Source organism: Staurois parvus, unplaced genomic scaffold (assembly GCF_062004578.1).
Source record: "Staurois parvus isolate SC_StPar_1 unplaced genomic scaffold, SC_StPar_1.0 ptg000010l, whole genome shotgun sequence".
Classification (NCBI taxonomy): Eukaryota; Metazoa; Chordata; class Amphibia; order Anura; family Ranidae; genus Staurois; species Staurois parvus.
The window spans coordinates 2,069,201-2,086,579 of record NW_028317806.1 but is presented as its reverse complement, the minus strand read 5'-3'; the positions used below and the strand labels follow the sequence as shown (position 1 = coordinate 2,086,579).

The window sequence follows — 17,379 nt, the reverse complement described above, 5'->3', positions numbered from 1 at the left end:
TCTAGCTGGTGTTAAATGCTTAATATACAGTATTAGCTTGCTGTTGCCAAATTGCAGTTATTCAAAACAACAATGATAAAATTGATCAAAATCATAAAGGTATTGTTTAGGGCTTGTTATGTAAAACCACAGGTCGGAAGTTATCTCTGACTTCTCTTTTTTTTTATCAAGGAATATCTGTTTTCCCAATTGGAGTTGGATCCCGCTATGACGAGGATGAATTATCCATCCTAGCTGGGCCGTCTGCTATCCACAAGATCACAAAGCTACAACTTTTTGAAGACCTGCCAACTATTCTCCTGCTGGGAAATGACTTTATAAACAAGCTGTGCTTTGGTAAGTCTGGTGATGTGTGTACAATGCCCAATAAAGGCTTGGTTTTGGACATTAAAGGTCATATTAGGCCTATTCTGCAGGTAACTGGTCTCTGTATAGTTCTACCTCGGTCTTCAATTCAAAGCCAAAATATGTCTGAATAACAGAGATGGAGTATTCAATGTTATAGTTCCTCCTTCTCAACTGCAGCAAACTTGCAGTTTTTAAATTGGCTAAATCTGTCTCTTTTATGTGCCCGCTCTACTGTCAAATTGGGACCAGCGGCCATGTCCATGCAACTGCTGTGTTCCACTGGGACTGCCTGGAAACAGATGCGCAGAACACCTTACCATCTTGTATGGACATGCACGGGTATACGGATCGGTACACCCATGTGAAGTTCTGGGTCTTGTTTTTTGCTAGCATCTTCTTGACCTTCATCTGTGCTGCAGAAAAGCTATGCAGCATTTGCTCACAGCTGACCTCCTTATTCACCTAGAAAGTGCTATCAGAAGTCCAAGCCTGTGTCTGATAAACAGATTCTCTTTTTTACCCTGATATGTTTAAACCAGCGTTTCTTCTAAATTTGTGTGTTTGTACACTATAACCTGCTTTTGATCTGGTTGTCTGCCTGTTGCCTGTGACACTTGTCTAGCACATGAGCACTTCCAACATCTTCCTGCCCACAGAATATTAAAACATAACCAAATGAGAGGCCAATATGCAGCAATAAGTGTAAAATATATGAATAGATGAACTGTTAAAAGTGAATTTCCCATCACAACAATGGTGAATATGGTGTTAGATTCAAATTATTCTCTTTACTCTTGTTACCTTCAGGTCTAATTATTATTCTTTTAATTACAGACTTCATCAAAGTGTGCATTGATGAGGATGGAAATCAGAGAAAGGTAATTTCAGATCATTATGTGGCTTTATTTGAAAACCTGTGCTGTTAGAAACGTGTGAGCTGCCACTACTTAAAGTATAATTACAGGCAAAACTTTTTTTATTCGTTTTGGAGAGGGATTAGAACGCTTATTCGTTTTTATTGCTGTCTGTGCCCCTGTTAAGGAGACGCACTCTCTCTATTTGTCCTTTTTACTATTATTGTTGAAATTGAAAGTAAAAGAACTCCAAGTTCTGGGTTGTCCACAGAAAAGTAATAGTGGGGAAATCTTCAAATGGGGACACTGGGGGTCTCCAAGGAATTCCCTTAATTTGCAAGGATTTCTTCTTACTTCCTGTTTGGCTATGGGACAGGAAGTGAAGGGAGATTTCTGCAAACTGATGGTTTATAACACTCCCTTGCTCTACTCAAAATGAAAAAAAAAAAGGTTTGCCTATAGTTCTTCTTTAAATCCTTCTGAAAATGCTTCTTTCTTGACTATCTCTAGCTTCAATACTGTCTGAGTGACTGACAGGGTATGAGTATATAATAAATAAGGTCAGAGTGTAGTCACATGTATGATTTGTATACTTGATTCTGGTCAACATGGAGGTCTTTTTTATCAGAATGACAGCCAGGCAGCTAGCATTTTTAGCAATATTCTAGCAAATATTTTTTCAGTAGCACAAAATATTGTTATTATATTGCGAAAATCTGCTAAAGACTTTATCTGAGTACTAGCAGTGTCATCTTGAATAATGTTTAGGAGCTTGGATATTATTTACCAGTCTGACAATGTTGATAGGTATAAAGATGTAACATTTTGTCATAGGGCCACCCAAAACTATTTCGGTGCCCTGCCTCTTTACCCTCTATTTCAGTGGTGTTCTGTTTTAGTGACAGAGAATCATATTTGCATACATAGAATTTTTTTTAGAGGTTCCCAAACTATTTTTACAATTATTTTCCAGAAGCATTTCCTGGGTGCTGTTTCTACCTTCATGTATAGTCGGGAAAAATGTAGTTGGGTGCCATAACATTTTACTATGGCTAGGGATATGTCCATAGATAGATAGATAGATAGATAGATGGATATCAATATAGATATCTAAAGCCCAACTCCGGGGTGGCCACAAAAATTAAAACTGCTCTCCCAGCATACAGGCGAAACTCTAAAAATTAGAATATCGTGCAAAAGTTCATTTATTTCAGTAATGCAACTTAAAAGGTGAAACTAATTTATGTGATAGACTCATTACATGCAAAGCAAGATAGTTCAAGCTGTGATTTCTCATAATTGTGATGATTATGGCTTACAGCTCATGAAAACCCCAAATCCACAATCTCAGAAAATTAGAATATTGTGAAAAGGTGCAATATTCTAGGCTCAAAGTGTCCCACTCTAATCAGCTAATTAGGCCATAACACCTGCAAAGGGTTCCTGAGCCTTTAAATGGTCTCTCAGTCTGGTTCAGTAGGAATCACAATCATGGGAAAGACTGCTGACCTGACAGTTGTGCAGAAAACCATCATTGACACCCTCCATAAGGAGGGAAAGCCCCAAAAGGTAAGTGCAAAAGAAGTTGGATGTACCCAAAGTGCTGTATCAAAGCACATTAATAGAAAGTTATGTGGAAGGGAAAAGTGTGGAAGAAAAAGGTGCACAAGCAGCAGGGATGACCGCAGCCTGGAGAGGATTGTCAGGAAAAGGCCATTCAAAAGTGTTGGGGACTTTCACAAGGAGTGGACTGAGGCTGGAGTCAGTGTATCAAGAGCCACCACATACAGACGGATCCTGGACATGGGCTTCAAATGTCGTATTCCTCTTGTCAAGCCACTCCTGAAAAACAAACAACATCAGAAGCATCTCACCGGGGCTAAAGAAAAACAGACCTGGTCTGTTGCTCAGTGGTCCAAAGTCCTCTTTTCTGATGAGAGCAACTTTTGCATCTCATTTGGAAACCAAGGACCCAGAGTATGGAGGAAGAATGGAGAGGCACACACTGCAAGATGCTTGAAGTTTCCACAGTCTGTGTTAATTTGGGGAGCCATGTTATCTGCTGGTGTTGGTCCACTGTGCTTTATTAAGTCCAGGGTCAACGCAGCCGTCTACCAGGAGATTTTGGAGCACTTCATGCTTCCTTCCTCAGACGAGCTTTATGGGGATGCTGACTTAATTTTCCAGCAGGACTTGGCACCTGCCCACACTGCCAAAAGCACCAAAACCTGGTTCAATGATTACTGTGCTTGATTGGCTAGCAAACTTGCCTGACCTGAACCCATAGAGAATCTATGTGGCATTGCCAAGAGAAAGATGAGAGACATGAGACCGAACAATGCAGAAGAGCTGAAGGCCGCTATTGAAGCATCCTGGTCTTCCATAACACCTCAGCAGTGCCACAGGCTGATAGCTTCCATGCCACGCCGCATTGAGGCAGTAATTGCTGCAAAAGGGGCCCAAACCAAGTACTGAGTACATATGCATGCTTATACTTTTCAGAGGTCCGATATTGTTCTATGTACAATCCTTGTTTTATTGATTGCATGTAATATTCTAATTTTCTGAGATTGTGGATTTGGGGTTTTCATGAGCTGTAAGCCATAATCATTACAATTATGACAAATCACGGCTTGAACTATCTTGCTTTGCATGTAATGAGTCTATCTCATATATTAGTTTCACCTTTAAAGTTGCATTACTGAAATAAATGAACTTTTGCACGATATTTTAATTTTTCGAGTTTCACTTGTATGTAGAATATAATGCTCATTGTGTTAGGGGACATTTCATCAGACCGGAATACCTATCTTACTCCACGCTCCTGTAGTCTTCCTCCCCACTGCTTTCAATAGTGACAGTCCACCAAATCAACTCTTTTCTGGTCATGTTACTTTCCCTCTTGCTGACATTATCACATACAATGCAGGACCTGTGACTGTTGCATGTGTATGATGACATTGTTCAATGTTCTTGGTTAAATATTTCTCTCCCTCAAAGCCCCCTAAGACAAAACAAGCATTATATCTTTTACATTTTTTTATTTTTTTGGCCAGGTCTGAGTTTAAAATGTTCATCTGCAGCTTTTGCTTTAAAAGTATGTTTGATGATAGTAAATATCTTCTTTCCCTTCTAGGCTGGAGAAAGTTGGACCCTTTCAGACAAGTGCCATACTGTCAGATGTCTGCCAGATGGCTCCACCAGTCTAGAAAGTCACCGAGTGAACTGCATGAAGATCCCAAAACCAATATGTGACAATAACTTGCCCGCTATTAAAGTTGAGGAGACGTGTGGCTGCCGCTGGGTGTGCCCATGTAAGTATTCATCTCTGTTTTTTATGTAAAGTAAAGGCACCAGCAGTGACTGCTGCACCAGCCTAGTAAGAGAAGCCACACCTGGTTGGATTTCATGCATGCTGTGCTTTCTGCCCAGACAACTCAGCAGTGCCTGAATGCTTGATATTAGCTATTGATCATACTAAGAAGCTAATCTGTCCTGACTAATTTAAGTCTTTTGTAAACACTGCACTAGGTTGGCTAAGTGGGATTTTGAAATTGCACATTTTTATTAGTCTCCAGCATGTATAATGCAGGACCAGAAGTCCTGCCTTGTAAGGGAGGATGCCAATGTGACCACCATACAACTTGGAGCATCAGGGAGTGGGAAAGAGCTCTGGCCACTGGACAAGAGAGTGATAAGTATAGTTGCTTTTTCTGTTTCCTGTAGATGAAAAACACATTTAATCTCTGCAGTGCTGGAGGGGACCCTCTGGAGGGGACCCTCTTCGCTTTTTTTTTGTTTTTAGTTTTAGGTAGAATAGGAGGGTGTTGAATCAGTACGATTAAGATGTCAAGAAGCTTTTGTTTATTTTAGGTTTTTGTTGAATTCAGAATTGCTTATTTCTCTTTACAAGACATTAGGCATGCATGAATGAGGTGAACTGTGGGTCAAATGCACTTTCAATAAATAGTGAATGATCTCAGAATTCTGTCTAAAGCTCTCAACATGTGTCCTTGACCCTTATATTGCTGTCTGAGTCTGCGCTGGGAAGAGTAACCCTCTCTAATTGTCATGCGTTCTATTACCACAGGTGCAAAACGTGCTAGGGAATCCAAAAATGTACTGTTGTCACCAGAAGTCTTTCAATGGAAAAAGTGGAGTTCCCTCACTTAGGAGAAATTTTCTCTTGATTTTCGTTGTGTCTGTGGAACAGGAAACAAAATTAATATTTCGTATTCGGCCACAAATAAATAAAAAACTGGAAGGGTTTTTGATAATTTCATACTGTACTCTATCCAAAAATTTACTGTACAGATATATTTAGGCTTGAGATATATTAATAAGTAAGGCTGATTTTTTTGATACAGAACTGTACCATTCGAGGTTAGGGTACCCCTAGACACAAAATGGCACCTTGAACATTCAACTAGTCATGGCATAACCATGGTCGCCTAGTGAAGTTAAATCAGGGAGATACTCCGAATAGGGTTTTTTTTGGCTAATACTGGTAATAGAAAATATCTTGGAGAGCTTGCTCTTAGGCAGGACTTTTATTTTTCAAAGAGTAAAATGTCTCACAGTTTCACTTTAAACATATTCAAGCACATGTACTATATGGCAGGCTTACTTTTTGTCTGAGCAAAAGTGCCTAAATATGCATGTTGAAGGTCATTAAGTTGCTGTACCCTTTGTATTTTGTGTTAATAGGGGGTGGAACACCATTAGTAAGAGTGTGGCTTTACCATGTAAAGGCTTATTAAAGTATTCCTTACTCAGGTGAAACTTCAGGAAAGATACTGATATTTTTCCATTGCAAAAGTCCTTGGCTTATACAGTATATTATATATTAATACCATGCCCCCCTCCCCCAATAGACCCAGTGCTAACCTGATTATCTAGACTCTCATTCAGCACCATTCTGAATAAAATACTGGCACCACCAAGGCCAAAAATCCCATATTGTGAAATATTGCAAGCTCCGTTTAGACAAAAGAGTTATTCAAAATTCTTGGCACCATTTGCAGTGCTACGCTCGATGTCATCAAGGATGTCAGTAACTCCTACATTCTTACATACATTCTGCTGATTCTACTGTTCTGTACTCATAATATATTGTGCCAGCAAGGCCAATGGATTCCAGTAATACTGCCTCTTTATTAAAGTGCACTGTCTATACATTTAATGGTTTTGTCCAGGCCGTCATGAAAAGACAATGAGTACCATTTATTCACTTGGGAAGGGTACTTATACTAAACTGTTGAAAAGAGAACGTAAAGAAAAACAATGGATATTTTTTAATGAACCCTTTGGAAGAAACATGGCTCATGACAAGCATAAACATGAGTAAGAACATATATGAATCACTCAAAGAGGGCCTTGCCCAATAAGGACTGTATATTATGCAGAAACAGGCAATGCCACAGTTTATTCAGTTATTAAAACAGCATATACAGTATATTGCAGTATAACAGCAAACAACAAAAAGAAAACTGTGTCGGCCACCGCAAACTCTCAACCATCATAACCTACCCTTAATGCCTTTCCAAGTTATACAGTCTGGACAAAAATCTCTAGAGGACACAAAACCTCCAATAAAGCAATAAACAAAGCAAAGAAAGCAACACTGGAAACTCAACAGAAGCCAGGAGGAAGTTCAAGATTTTCAATCTCACCTCCAGCACTTACTAGTTCCTCAATCCCAACCCTTTAGGGTCTTCAGCCTATATTTTTGTGCTTTAAGTAGACCTTCTTTGGAGGCATACGTACTATGGCAAAAAATGAACCACAAGACAGATATTTTGATGGCTAGGTCAAGAAGGCCACATAATCTTAATGGCCAAATGTCTGTGGACACCTGTCCATCATACCAAAACCATGAGCATTAACATGGAGTTGACCCCCCCCCCCCTTTCCACATTTCTTTGTGACTATAACAACCTCCACTCTTCCGGAAAGGCTTTCCACTAGATTTTGAAGTGAGTTTGTGTGAAGTTGTCTATTTAGCCTAAGGAACAATTGTGAAGTCAGTCCTCTAAGTATTGCGATATCCTCCCACACTTCAAAGACTGTCTAAATTGGCCCCAGTATCTATGTGAGATATCGGTCTCAGTTTATAAGCTCCTTGAAGACAGGGAGTGATGTAAATGTTCTGTGTTTAAAGCACTGTGAAAATTGATGGTGCTGTAAAAAATTCTATAATAAATGCATTTTAGCTGTGTACTAGCTCTGTACTTACAGTAGAACTAAGGCCTTCCATTAAAAAATATGTGCTTCAGCACCCAATTATGAGTGCATCTGTCAGGGATCCCCTCGTTCCGTGCCTCGATGGTCCCGGCGCAGGCGCACTGCTCCTCCCAGTACACGGGCACTAGTTCCGGGCCGGCCGCGGCGTTCGAGTTCGCGCATGCGCAGTAGAAGCCGCGGCCGCCCGCTGGGCACCAATGGCAGCGCAGGGCGGGATATTTAAATGTCCCTGAGCTGTCATTTCGTTGCCTTCTGGTCTTACCTGCTTCCTGCGTTCCTGTACCTGTGCCTAGTAAGTTATTGACCCGGATTGCTATTGACCTTGCTGATTTCTCCTGCCCAGACCCTTGCTTGCCTGACCTCTCTCCCTGGATGCCCCTCATTAGATCTGACCTCCTGTTGCTGACCTGGCGTGTGACCCGACGATTCTCTGCCTGCTCCCTTGTACCTTACCGTCCTCTACAGTACCGACTCGGCCTGTCTGACTACGCACTTGCTCAGCCATCCATCCATCCATCCCATCGGGGTCACCCGACCTCCTCACATTTGGCTCTCCCTGGTTGGAACCCCTGGCGGACACCCCTACCACTGACAGGTGTGCTCAGTAGAGGCGACCTGGTCTCGGGGTACTACAAGTCCATCCCCACCATCAGGGGCCCTGGTGAACAAGTACCCTGGGGCTTAGATTCCGCGCTCTGGGCACGCCTGACCGGTGGAGTGCTAGTGGTGCCGCTCGGCGGTCCCTCACAGTACCAGAAGGCCATGACTGAGCCTCGAGGAGGACTCTCCCCGTTGGACGAGGTTTGCAGGCACCTGGCTACCCTGACGCAAGCTGTAAACACATTACAGGACAGATGTCTGCAGATCGAGAATCGGTTTCAGGCCTGCACCATATCTGTTCCTGTTTCACAGGCCCCGGCTCCTGCACCACCAATCGCAGCAGCCCACGAGCCGGCTCCTGGGCCTCCCACATCACTCCCTATGGCGGAACCCCGAGTACCCTTACCCGAGCGCTTCCATGGGGATCGCACACGCTTTCGGTCATTTCGTGACTCTTGTCTGCTCTTTTTTGAACTACAGCCACGGACCTTTTTGACAGAGTCAGTGAAAGTGGGGTTTGTTGTCTCCCTGTTGCAGGGTGAACCCCAAGACTGGGCCCACCGACTAAGGGGAAACAATGACCCTCACCTGGTTTCGGTCGACAGCTTCTTTAACGCCATGGCCATCTTATATGATGACCCACAACGGGCGGCCTCGGCCGAGGCCACATTATACGCACTCCGACAAGGTCGGCGGGCGGCTGAGGAATACGCCTCTGACTTTAGGCGCTGGATGGGTGACACTCGTTGGAACGAGTTCGCCCTTTTACACCAGTTTCGTATGGGCCTATCTGAGGCTCTGAAAGACGAGCTCGCCCGGGTAGAGGTGCCCGAGATATTAGAGGACTTGATTGCACTCACTATTAAAATTGACCGTAGACTACGGGAGCGCAGATTGGAGAGGTCTGGTCAGGGTCGCGGAAATCCCTGGGGGTCATTTCAGGGATCCGGTCAACATACTAGGCCAAGCATCCAGAACCTGCCGCCTGAAGATGCTCCCGAACCCATGCAGCTAGGCCTGGCTCGGCCTAAACTATCGCCTGAGGAACGCCAGCGCAGACGCTCCCAGAATCTGTGCCTGTACTGCGGCGAAGCTGGTCACATGGTGCGTTCCTGCCCGCAGAAACTGAGTAAGTTCACTTCATCTTCTTTATCTGTTGGCGATATGGCTCCGTCCCAGTACTTAGTTGTTCCCCTCTCCTTTCAGCTTTCCGAAAGGACCGTGGAGGTGACGGCCATAGTTGATTCGGGGGCATGCAGCTGTTTTGTGGATATCAATTTTGCTCACCAACAGGGTATTCCCCTCCGCCCAAAGGAGAAGGGGTTTCATATCTTTTTGGCTGATGGTTCCCGGATAAAGTCAGGAGTAGTCAACCAGGAGACCCCTTCCATTATGACTTCCATTGCCGGTCAGCACCGGGAACTCCTCCGCCTGGATGCTATTGCATCACCCCTTTTCCCAGTCATTCTGGGGCTCCCTTGGTTGCGGGCCCATAACCCCCAAATTGACTGGGAGACTGGGGTTGTCTCGTTCCCTTCCCCATATTGTCGGGAACTGTGTCGAACTTCGGGCCCGGAGGTCCCCCAGGTTCTTCTGTGCTCTGAAGGGGATGACAGCCTGAAACAAGTGATTCCTGCAGCCTATCACAAGTTTCTTGATGTGTTCAGTGAACGGGGAGCAGATGCTCTACCCCCCCACCGCCCATATGACTGCCCGATTGATCTGTTGCCCGGTTCTGAAATCCCGTTAGGGCGAATTTTTCCCCTTTCTGAGCTAGAATTAGGGGCCCTGAAGGACTATATTGAGGATAGCCTCCGAAAGGGATTCATCCGTCCCTCCACTTCCCCAGCAGGTGCAGGGATCTTCTTTGTAGAAAAGAAGGACAAGACTTTGAGGCCATGCATTGACTATCGGGAGCTGAATAGGGTCACCATTAAAAATTGTTACCCATTACCGCTGGTACCTGAATTATTCCAGAGCTTAAAAGCTGCAGTAGTATTTACCAAGTTGGACTTAAGGGGAGCCTACAATTTGGTTCGCATAAGGGAGGGGGATGAGTGGAAGACGGCCTTCCGCACCCGTTTCGGCCATTTTGAATACCTGGTCATGCCTTTCGGGTTATGCAATGCGCCAGCCACCTTCCAGCACTTTGTAAACGACATCTTTAGGGACTTCCTGGACATCTTTGTCATCGTCTACTTAGACGACATTTTGATTTTCTCATCCTCCCTGGGGGAGCACAGGGTACATGTAACGAAGGTGTTGGGGCGGTTGCGGCAGCACGGGTTGTACGCTAAAGCAGAGAAATGCTGCTTTGAACAGGCTAGCGTTACATTCCTGGGTCTGATTATCTCCGCCACGGGGGTCGCAATGGACCCTCAGAAGGTCTCAGCGATCCTAGATTGGCCTGAACCCACGGACAGGAAAAGTGTCCAACGTTTTATTGGGTTCGCAAATTTCTACCGGAAGTTTATCAAGAACTTCTCGGGTCTGGTCTCCCCCATCACTCAATTAACTAAACTTGGGACGCGATTCAGATGGACGCCCGAGGCACAGGAAGCTTTTGAAGCACTAAAAAGGTTATTTACCTCAGCACCCATTCTGGGTCATCCCGACGCCTCCCTGCCCTACATCTTAGAAGTAGATGCATCTGAAAACGCGGTTGGCTCCATCCTTTCCCAGCGGAAGGGCGCCAAGGAATTACTTCACCCAGTAGCATTCTTTTCACGGAAACTTACCCCGGCGGAGAGGAACTACGACATTGGGGATCGCGAGCTACTGGCTATCAAAGCCGCTTTAGAGGAATGGAGGTACCTGCTGGAAGGTGCCTCCCATCCCATCCTGATTTTCACGGACCACAAGAACCTGGAATATCTGAGGACGGCCAAACGCCTACGCCCACGACAAGCAAGATGGGCATTGTTTTTCTCGAGGTTCCAGTTCCACATCACATACAGGCCCGGCTCGAAAAACACAAAGCCTGACGCATTGTCGCGCATGTATGAAGACACCAAGGAGATCCCAGTGCCCGACACTATTCTTCCTGCAGGAAATTTCTTGGCCCTTCAGACAAACCTTCGCTCCGAGATCCTGAGGGCGTCCACAGTGATGTCTACCTCCGATGGGGCCCCCCTCCAGAACAAGGAGGGACTCCTATGGAGGGAGGACCGGATTGTGGTGCCAGAGGATGCCCGAACCTTAGTCTTGGGACATTGCCATGACCACCCACTGGCAGGACATTTTGGACCGGTCAAGACCCTGGAACTCCTCCGACGTTCCTTCTGGTGGCCGGACATGGCCAAGGATTGTAAGAACTACGTGAGCTCCTGTGCCATCTGCCAGCGGAACAAGCCTTCAAGGAATAAGGCATGGGGCCTGCTACGTCCATTGCCCATCCCTGAACGGCCCTGGCAGAAAATCTCCATGGACTTCATAGTCGAGCTCCCACCTTCACTGGACCACACAGCAATTCTCGTGGTCGTGGACCGCTTATCGAAGATGGCCCATTTCATCCCTTTACGGAAGACTCCATCTGCAGCCGAGACGGCGCAAGTCTTTATTCGAGAGATCGTTAGACTGCATGGGGTTCCCGAAGACATCGTCTCGGACCGAGGGGTGCAGTTTACCTCGCGGTTTTGGAGGGCGTTGTGCAAAGCCCTGGATATCAAGCTGTCTCTTTCCTCGGCATTTCACCCTCAGACCAATGGCCAGACCGAAAGGACTAATCAGACCCTGGAGCAATACCTGCGATGCTACACATCATTCTCTCAGGACGACTGGGTGCCACTCCTCCCTTTGGCAGAATTCGCGTACAACAACGCTTGCCATTCAGCAACTGGGCAGTCCCCGTTCTTCGCCAACTATGGGTTTCATCCTGTCTTCCTCCCGGACTTGGTCCCGGAATGCCCGATTCCAGCGACACAGGATGCACTGACCTTCTTCACCTCCAACAATAAGAAACTACAGGAAGCCATCCGTCAAGCCCAAGAAGACTACAAGAGGGCTTTTAATAGAAAGCGAAGAGGGGACCTGGTGTTGCAGCCCGGAGAGAAGGTTTGGCTGGCTACGTCAAACTTGAGGATGCTCTGCCCGTCAAAAAAGTTGGGACCTAAATTCATGGGCCCCTTTTGCATCAAACGGATGGTCAATGAGGTGGCCTATGAACTTGTTCTCCCTGACACACTCAAGATCCACCCTGTCTTCCACGTGTCCCTGTTGAAACCGGTAGTCCCTGATGCCTTCCCGGAACGGGAATCCAGGCCCCCGGAGGCCGTAACGGTTGAAGAGGAAGAAGAATTCGAGGTGGAGGCAATCTTGAAGTGCCGTCGAAGGGGGGGCCAGACCCAATTTCTCATCAAGTGGAAGGGCTACGGCCCTGAGGACAATTCGTGGGAACCAGCCCATAATGTCCATGCACCTAGGCTTGTCCGGAGGTTTCTTTGTGATCACCCGTGGTGGAGTGATCGGGTGGGCATCCGGAGGTTGCCCGTAGGGGGGGGGCAATGTCAGGGATCCCCTCGTTCCGTGCCTCGATGGTCCCGGCGCAGGCGCACTGCTCCTCCCAGTACACGGGCACTAGTTCCGGGCCGGCCGCGGCGTTCGAGTTCGCGCATGCGCAGTAGAAGCCGCGGCCGCCCGCTGGGCACCAATGGCAGCGCAGGGCGGGATATTTAAATGTCCCTGAGCTGTCATTTCGTTGCCTTCTGGTCTTACCTGCTTCCTGCGTTCCTGTACCTGTGCCTAGTAAGTTATTGACCCGGATTGCTATTGACCTTGCTGATTTCTCCTGCCCAGACCCTTGCTTGCCTGACCTCTCTCCCTGGATGCCCCTCATTAGATCTGACCTCCTGTTGCTGACCTGGCGTGTGACCCGACGATTCTCTGCCTGCTCCCTTGTACCTTACCGTCCTCTACAGTACCGACTCGGCCTGTCTGACTACGCACTTGCTCAGCCATCCATCCATCCATCCCATCGGGGTCACCCGACCTCCTCACATTTGGCTCTCCCTGGTTGGAACCCCTGGCGGACACCCCTACCACTGACAGGTGTGCTCAGTAGAGGCGACCTGGTCTCGGGGTACTACAAGTCCATCCCCACCATCAGGGGCCCTGGTGAACAAGTACCCTGGGGCTTAGATTCCGCGCTCTGGGCACGCCTGACCGGTGGAGTGCTAGTGGTGCCGCTCGGCGGTCCCTCACAGCATCTGCAAGTCCACCGAATGCAGCTTCCTGTAATGGTTTGGCAACAATGCTGCAATGCTCCTGAATTCAGAGCAGAGCTGCCACTCACATTTAAGCTGCTCCTGCTTCCACTATAGTGGGTGAGAAGTTGTTGCAGGGGGCATGGCTTTCAGTATTGTCACTGCTGATTCACTGGCCTGTAGCTCATCAATCAGCACGTGGCCACACCTAGTCCTGCCCACAGCTTTCTGGATTGACAGCACTGCTTCTGCTGCTGAAACCTTCCCACTGTGACCTGCAGTGTCTAGAAGGGGGAGCATGTGAAACACAAATGATGGTGGATTAGGCTCAGTCAGGGAGCGTAAAGGAGTTTTTTTGTTTACTTCATGAGGCTTGTGCAACACAAAATACCTTAAAGTGGAACTTTGTTCAGAAAATTAAGTTCTGCTAAATCACTTCATGCTGTCCCCTTTTGCAGGAATAGCTTTGCAAAACATTAAAAATAAGTGTCTATGCTGTTTAAAATCCACTAACAAACTGTGTCACCCTGCTCTGCACATGCTCAGTTGCTCTCTATTTTTCGGCACTGTGCCATATTTGTAGAAGTCGATTTGCTGACAGCCTAAAGATCTACTGCTGCGCAGGGGCTCTGGGCTTCGGCAAAATGGCAGCCTACAGCAAGAAGAAACAGGAGCAATGCTGGAGGCAATTTACAGCACACACTAATTTTGGTAGCATAATTATTAATGTGGAATGTACACTCACCGGGCACTTTATTAGGTACACCTGTTCAATTGCTTGGTAACACAAATTGCTAATCAGCCAATCACATGGCAGTAACTCGATGCATTTAAGCATCTAGACGTGGTGAAGATGACTTGCTGAAGCTCAAACTGGACATTAGAATGGGGAAGAAAGGGGATTTAAGTGACTTTGAATATGGCATGGTTGTTGGTGCCAGACAGGCTGGTCGGAGTATTTAAAAAAACTGCTGATCTACTGGGATTTTCACGCACAACCATCTCTAGTATTAACACAGAATGGTCCGAAAAAGAGAAATTATCTAGTGAAAAGCTGCTGTGTGGATGAAAATGCCTTGTTTATGTCAGAGGTCAGAGAAGAATGGGCAGACTGGTTCGAGATGATAGAAAGGCAACAGTAACTCATGTCAATATGGACCAAAATCTCTAAGGAATGTTTCCAACACCTTGTTGAATCTATGCCATGAAGAATTAAGGCAGTTCTGAAAGCAAAAGAGGGTCCAACCCGGTACTAGCAAGGTGTGCCTAATAAAGTGGCCGATGAGTGTATGGTTCTTGCTAAAGAACACTATTTGTTATCATGTTGTTATTGGTAAAGTTCTGTTTTAATTTGGGACCTATTTAGACTCTCATACAGGAGCCTTTAGTTGTACTTTTACTTTTTGGTTGAGTTTTTGCTTTAACTTTGTTTTCATTTTTTTTTTTGTTTCCCTTTTTAGGTACCTGCAAGGGAAGTTCCAACAGACACATTGTAACCTTTGATGGTCTAAACTTTAAACTCATCAGTGATTGTTCCTACATGTTGTTTGATGACAAAACAAATAACGTGGAAGTCATTCTACAAAACGGTGAATGCAGTTCACTGAGCCATCAGACCTGCATGAATTCTATGCAAGTGAAACACAATCAGGATGAAGTAACACTGTACCACAACATGCAGGTACAGTAATAGTAAGATTTCCAGGACAGCATATTAAAATAAAACCAACAAAAAATGAACTGATAATAAAAGTAAAGATATAAAATAGGCACCAAGTGGTGCCAAAGCAAAGGTCATGGCCAAGCCTGACTTTTACCAAAATACATCAAGATTTGCATATATCTTTAAAATGCCTGTATCTTTGAAGCATTTTAATGAACTATTTTCATTAAAGCCAACCTATTCTTGTGCATTTTAAGCTGACATCCAAACAGATAAAAATGCAAAATGTGTACAGCTCTTTAATCGTTCATTCATCATTAAATGTATTTATTTTAAATGCAAGCAGTGTAAATTGCTAAACATGACTTGGCTCAGCTTCTTGCATTTCCTGTACAGTTTTGATCAAATTGGGGGAAGAAGAAGCAGATAGGAGTAGAGATGAGCTCATCAGTGTGCTGCTTCTCCTTTCACTGTCCATTCTGGGGCTGAACTGTGTGGCAGACTGGATAGATAGAACTGTAAATAGAAATTATTCCTTCCAGTCCCATTATCTGCCATCTCATTTGATGGACAGCTGCCTTTAGTTAAACATGTAACAAGAGTGGGCAATTAAAGAAAAGGAGAGAGGGAGGATTAGATAACTGTTCAATAAATGCCTAGCAAACATTGATGGCCCATTCACACTAAAGTAATCCATTGGGTGCATGCATTATGGCATGTGTTGACCTGCATTAAGCATGGGCTGCCAATACACCGCAATGGATGAAAAAACGTGCATGACCCTTTTTTCAATATGCAGCACGTGGTATGTGCCTTGTGGTGCGCTACTGGGCGTTAAGTGTTGCACTCTACTGGGGTGAACAATAAATGGCATCGCTATGCACTGCACATAAAGCCTGAGCTGAATGGGGGAATCTGCACTCATTATAACCACCTGAGCAGATCTACTGAGGAAATGTTACTAGTATCTTAGCACAGACTTCTGAGAAAACCATTAAGCCAATCATAAAAGCAGGAAATAACCTTCCCGGGTGCATTCTGTACACCCAGAATGTCATACTACATTACATTTCAACTTTGAGCACAGTAACCTTCAGTTGAATATACAGTATTCCCTGATAGCTACAAAGTATATAAATCCCCTTTGTTAGCACCAAATGCCTTTGCACATTACCTTGTTAAAGCAGCAGTTACATCATCACTGTGCTGTACATAGCTTGTGCAAAGAGCAGAGCTATGGGAGGGACCCAGCAGACCCCACCCACTACAGCCTGCGGAAAACTACAGGAGTGGGCGGAGGCAAGACCAGTCACCCTGCACAAGGAGAGAGAGCAGCAGTGACTGGTCTTTATTACAGGAAGCTCCTGCACAGAGGTAAGATGTCACAGTGGATTACTGCACAGATCTAGAAAAAATACGCAAAGCACACCAAGTTTCGGATTAAAAACTCCATGACTCTTGTAGTTAGACAATATTTCTTGGAGTTTAGCTTTACATTCTTTGAGTTTTCGAAAATTATAATAACTGCAGATTTAGATGTAAAGGTAATTTTAATAACATTAAATTCTAATATGGCTTGTGTAGCCCTTTAGTATGCTATATTAATTTTTTTTTTTTAAAACAAAAGTGGATTTTTCCTTCAAGTGAACTAAATTGGGGATTTAGTAATAACTCACAGACTGTAGTCAGAAATCTCCGGTTTGCAGGTTTTTATTGAGTCCGGGACATGTAATGTTATCTTGTTACATAATAAAGAATCTTAGAGGGGCTGTTGCTCAACACACAGCACCCAATATAACATCATACAGAACTTGCTGACTTCCCAGCGACCTCTGGCAGGGTGACTGCAGCAAGTGAGTAATCTCTGCTAAATGATGATGCACTGCAGAAAATATCCTAAACAGCCAGAAAATAATGTCTCACAAAGCGCTAAGGAAAATATTGCCTTACAACGACAACTTAGATTAAATGGATTATTGCCAGTTTCTACAAGTGCATATACATTCATGTTCATGTTTTTTTGTGTTATATTTTTATAAATGTGTAGGTGTGGTGTTGGTAGCCCTATTGATTTGAAGTGTATGTACAAACAACATTTCTTCTTTTTAGTATTTAAATACAGCGGGGAAAAGCTAAAATATCTACAGGTTTTTATTGCTATCTGTGTACTTGCTAGCAGGGGCGGACTGACCATTCAAGCACTCCGGCACTGCCAGAGGGCCCGGGGTCAGTAGGGGGCCCCATGAGATGGCCCTGGTACCTTTCATTGGCTTTTTCATAGGCTTTTCTTTTTTGGGTGTGGGCGAGGACACAGGGGCCCCATGATCTCCTATTGCCCGGGGGCCCCATGAGTTGTCAGTCCGCCCCTGCTTGCTAGGGTGACCTGTTGATCATTATCACCGAGATAGAAAGTAATAGGAAATCCAAAGTTTTACAGTTTAACCACTTCATGTCCGGACACTTTCCCCCC

At 45.2% G+C, this 17,379-nt stretch overlaps 1 protein-coding gene across 1 annotated transcript in view; it reads left to right on the top strand.

Moving 5' to 3' along the window:
• Positions 1-17,379, top strand: part of VWF (von Willebrand factor) — a 219,839-nt gene that overhangs the window by 121,379 nt on the left and 81,081 nt on the right. The window contains exons 32-35 of the mRNA XM_089669873.1: positions 172-336; positions 1,183-1,226; positions 4,339-4,516; positions 14,707-14,927. Of these exons, the coding sequence (XP_089525999.1) occupies positions 172-336; positions 1,183-1,226; positions 4,339-4,516; positions 14,707-14,927 (608 nt within the window). The remainder of the gene's footprint in view (positions 1-171; positions 337-1,182; positions 1,227-4,338; positions 4,517-14,706; positions 14,928-17,379) is intronic.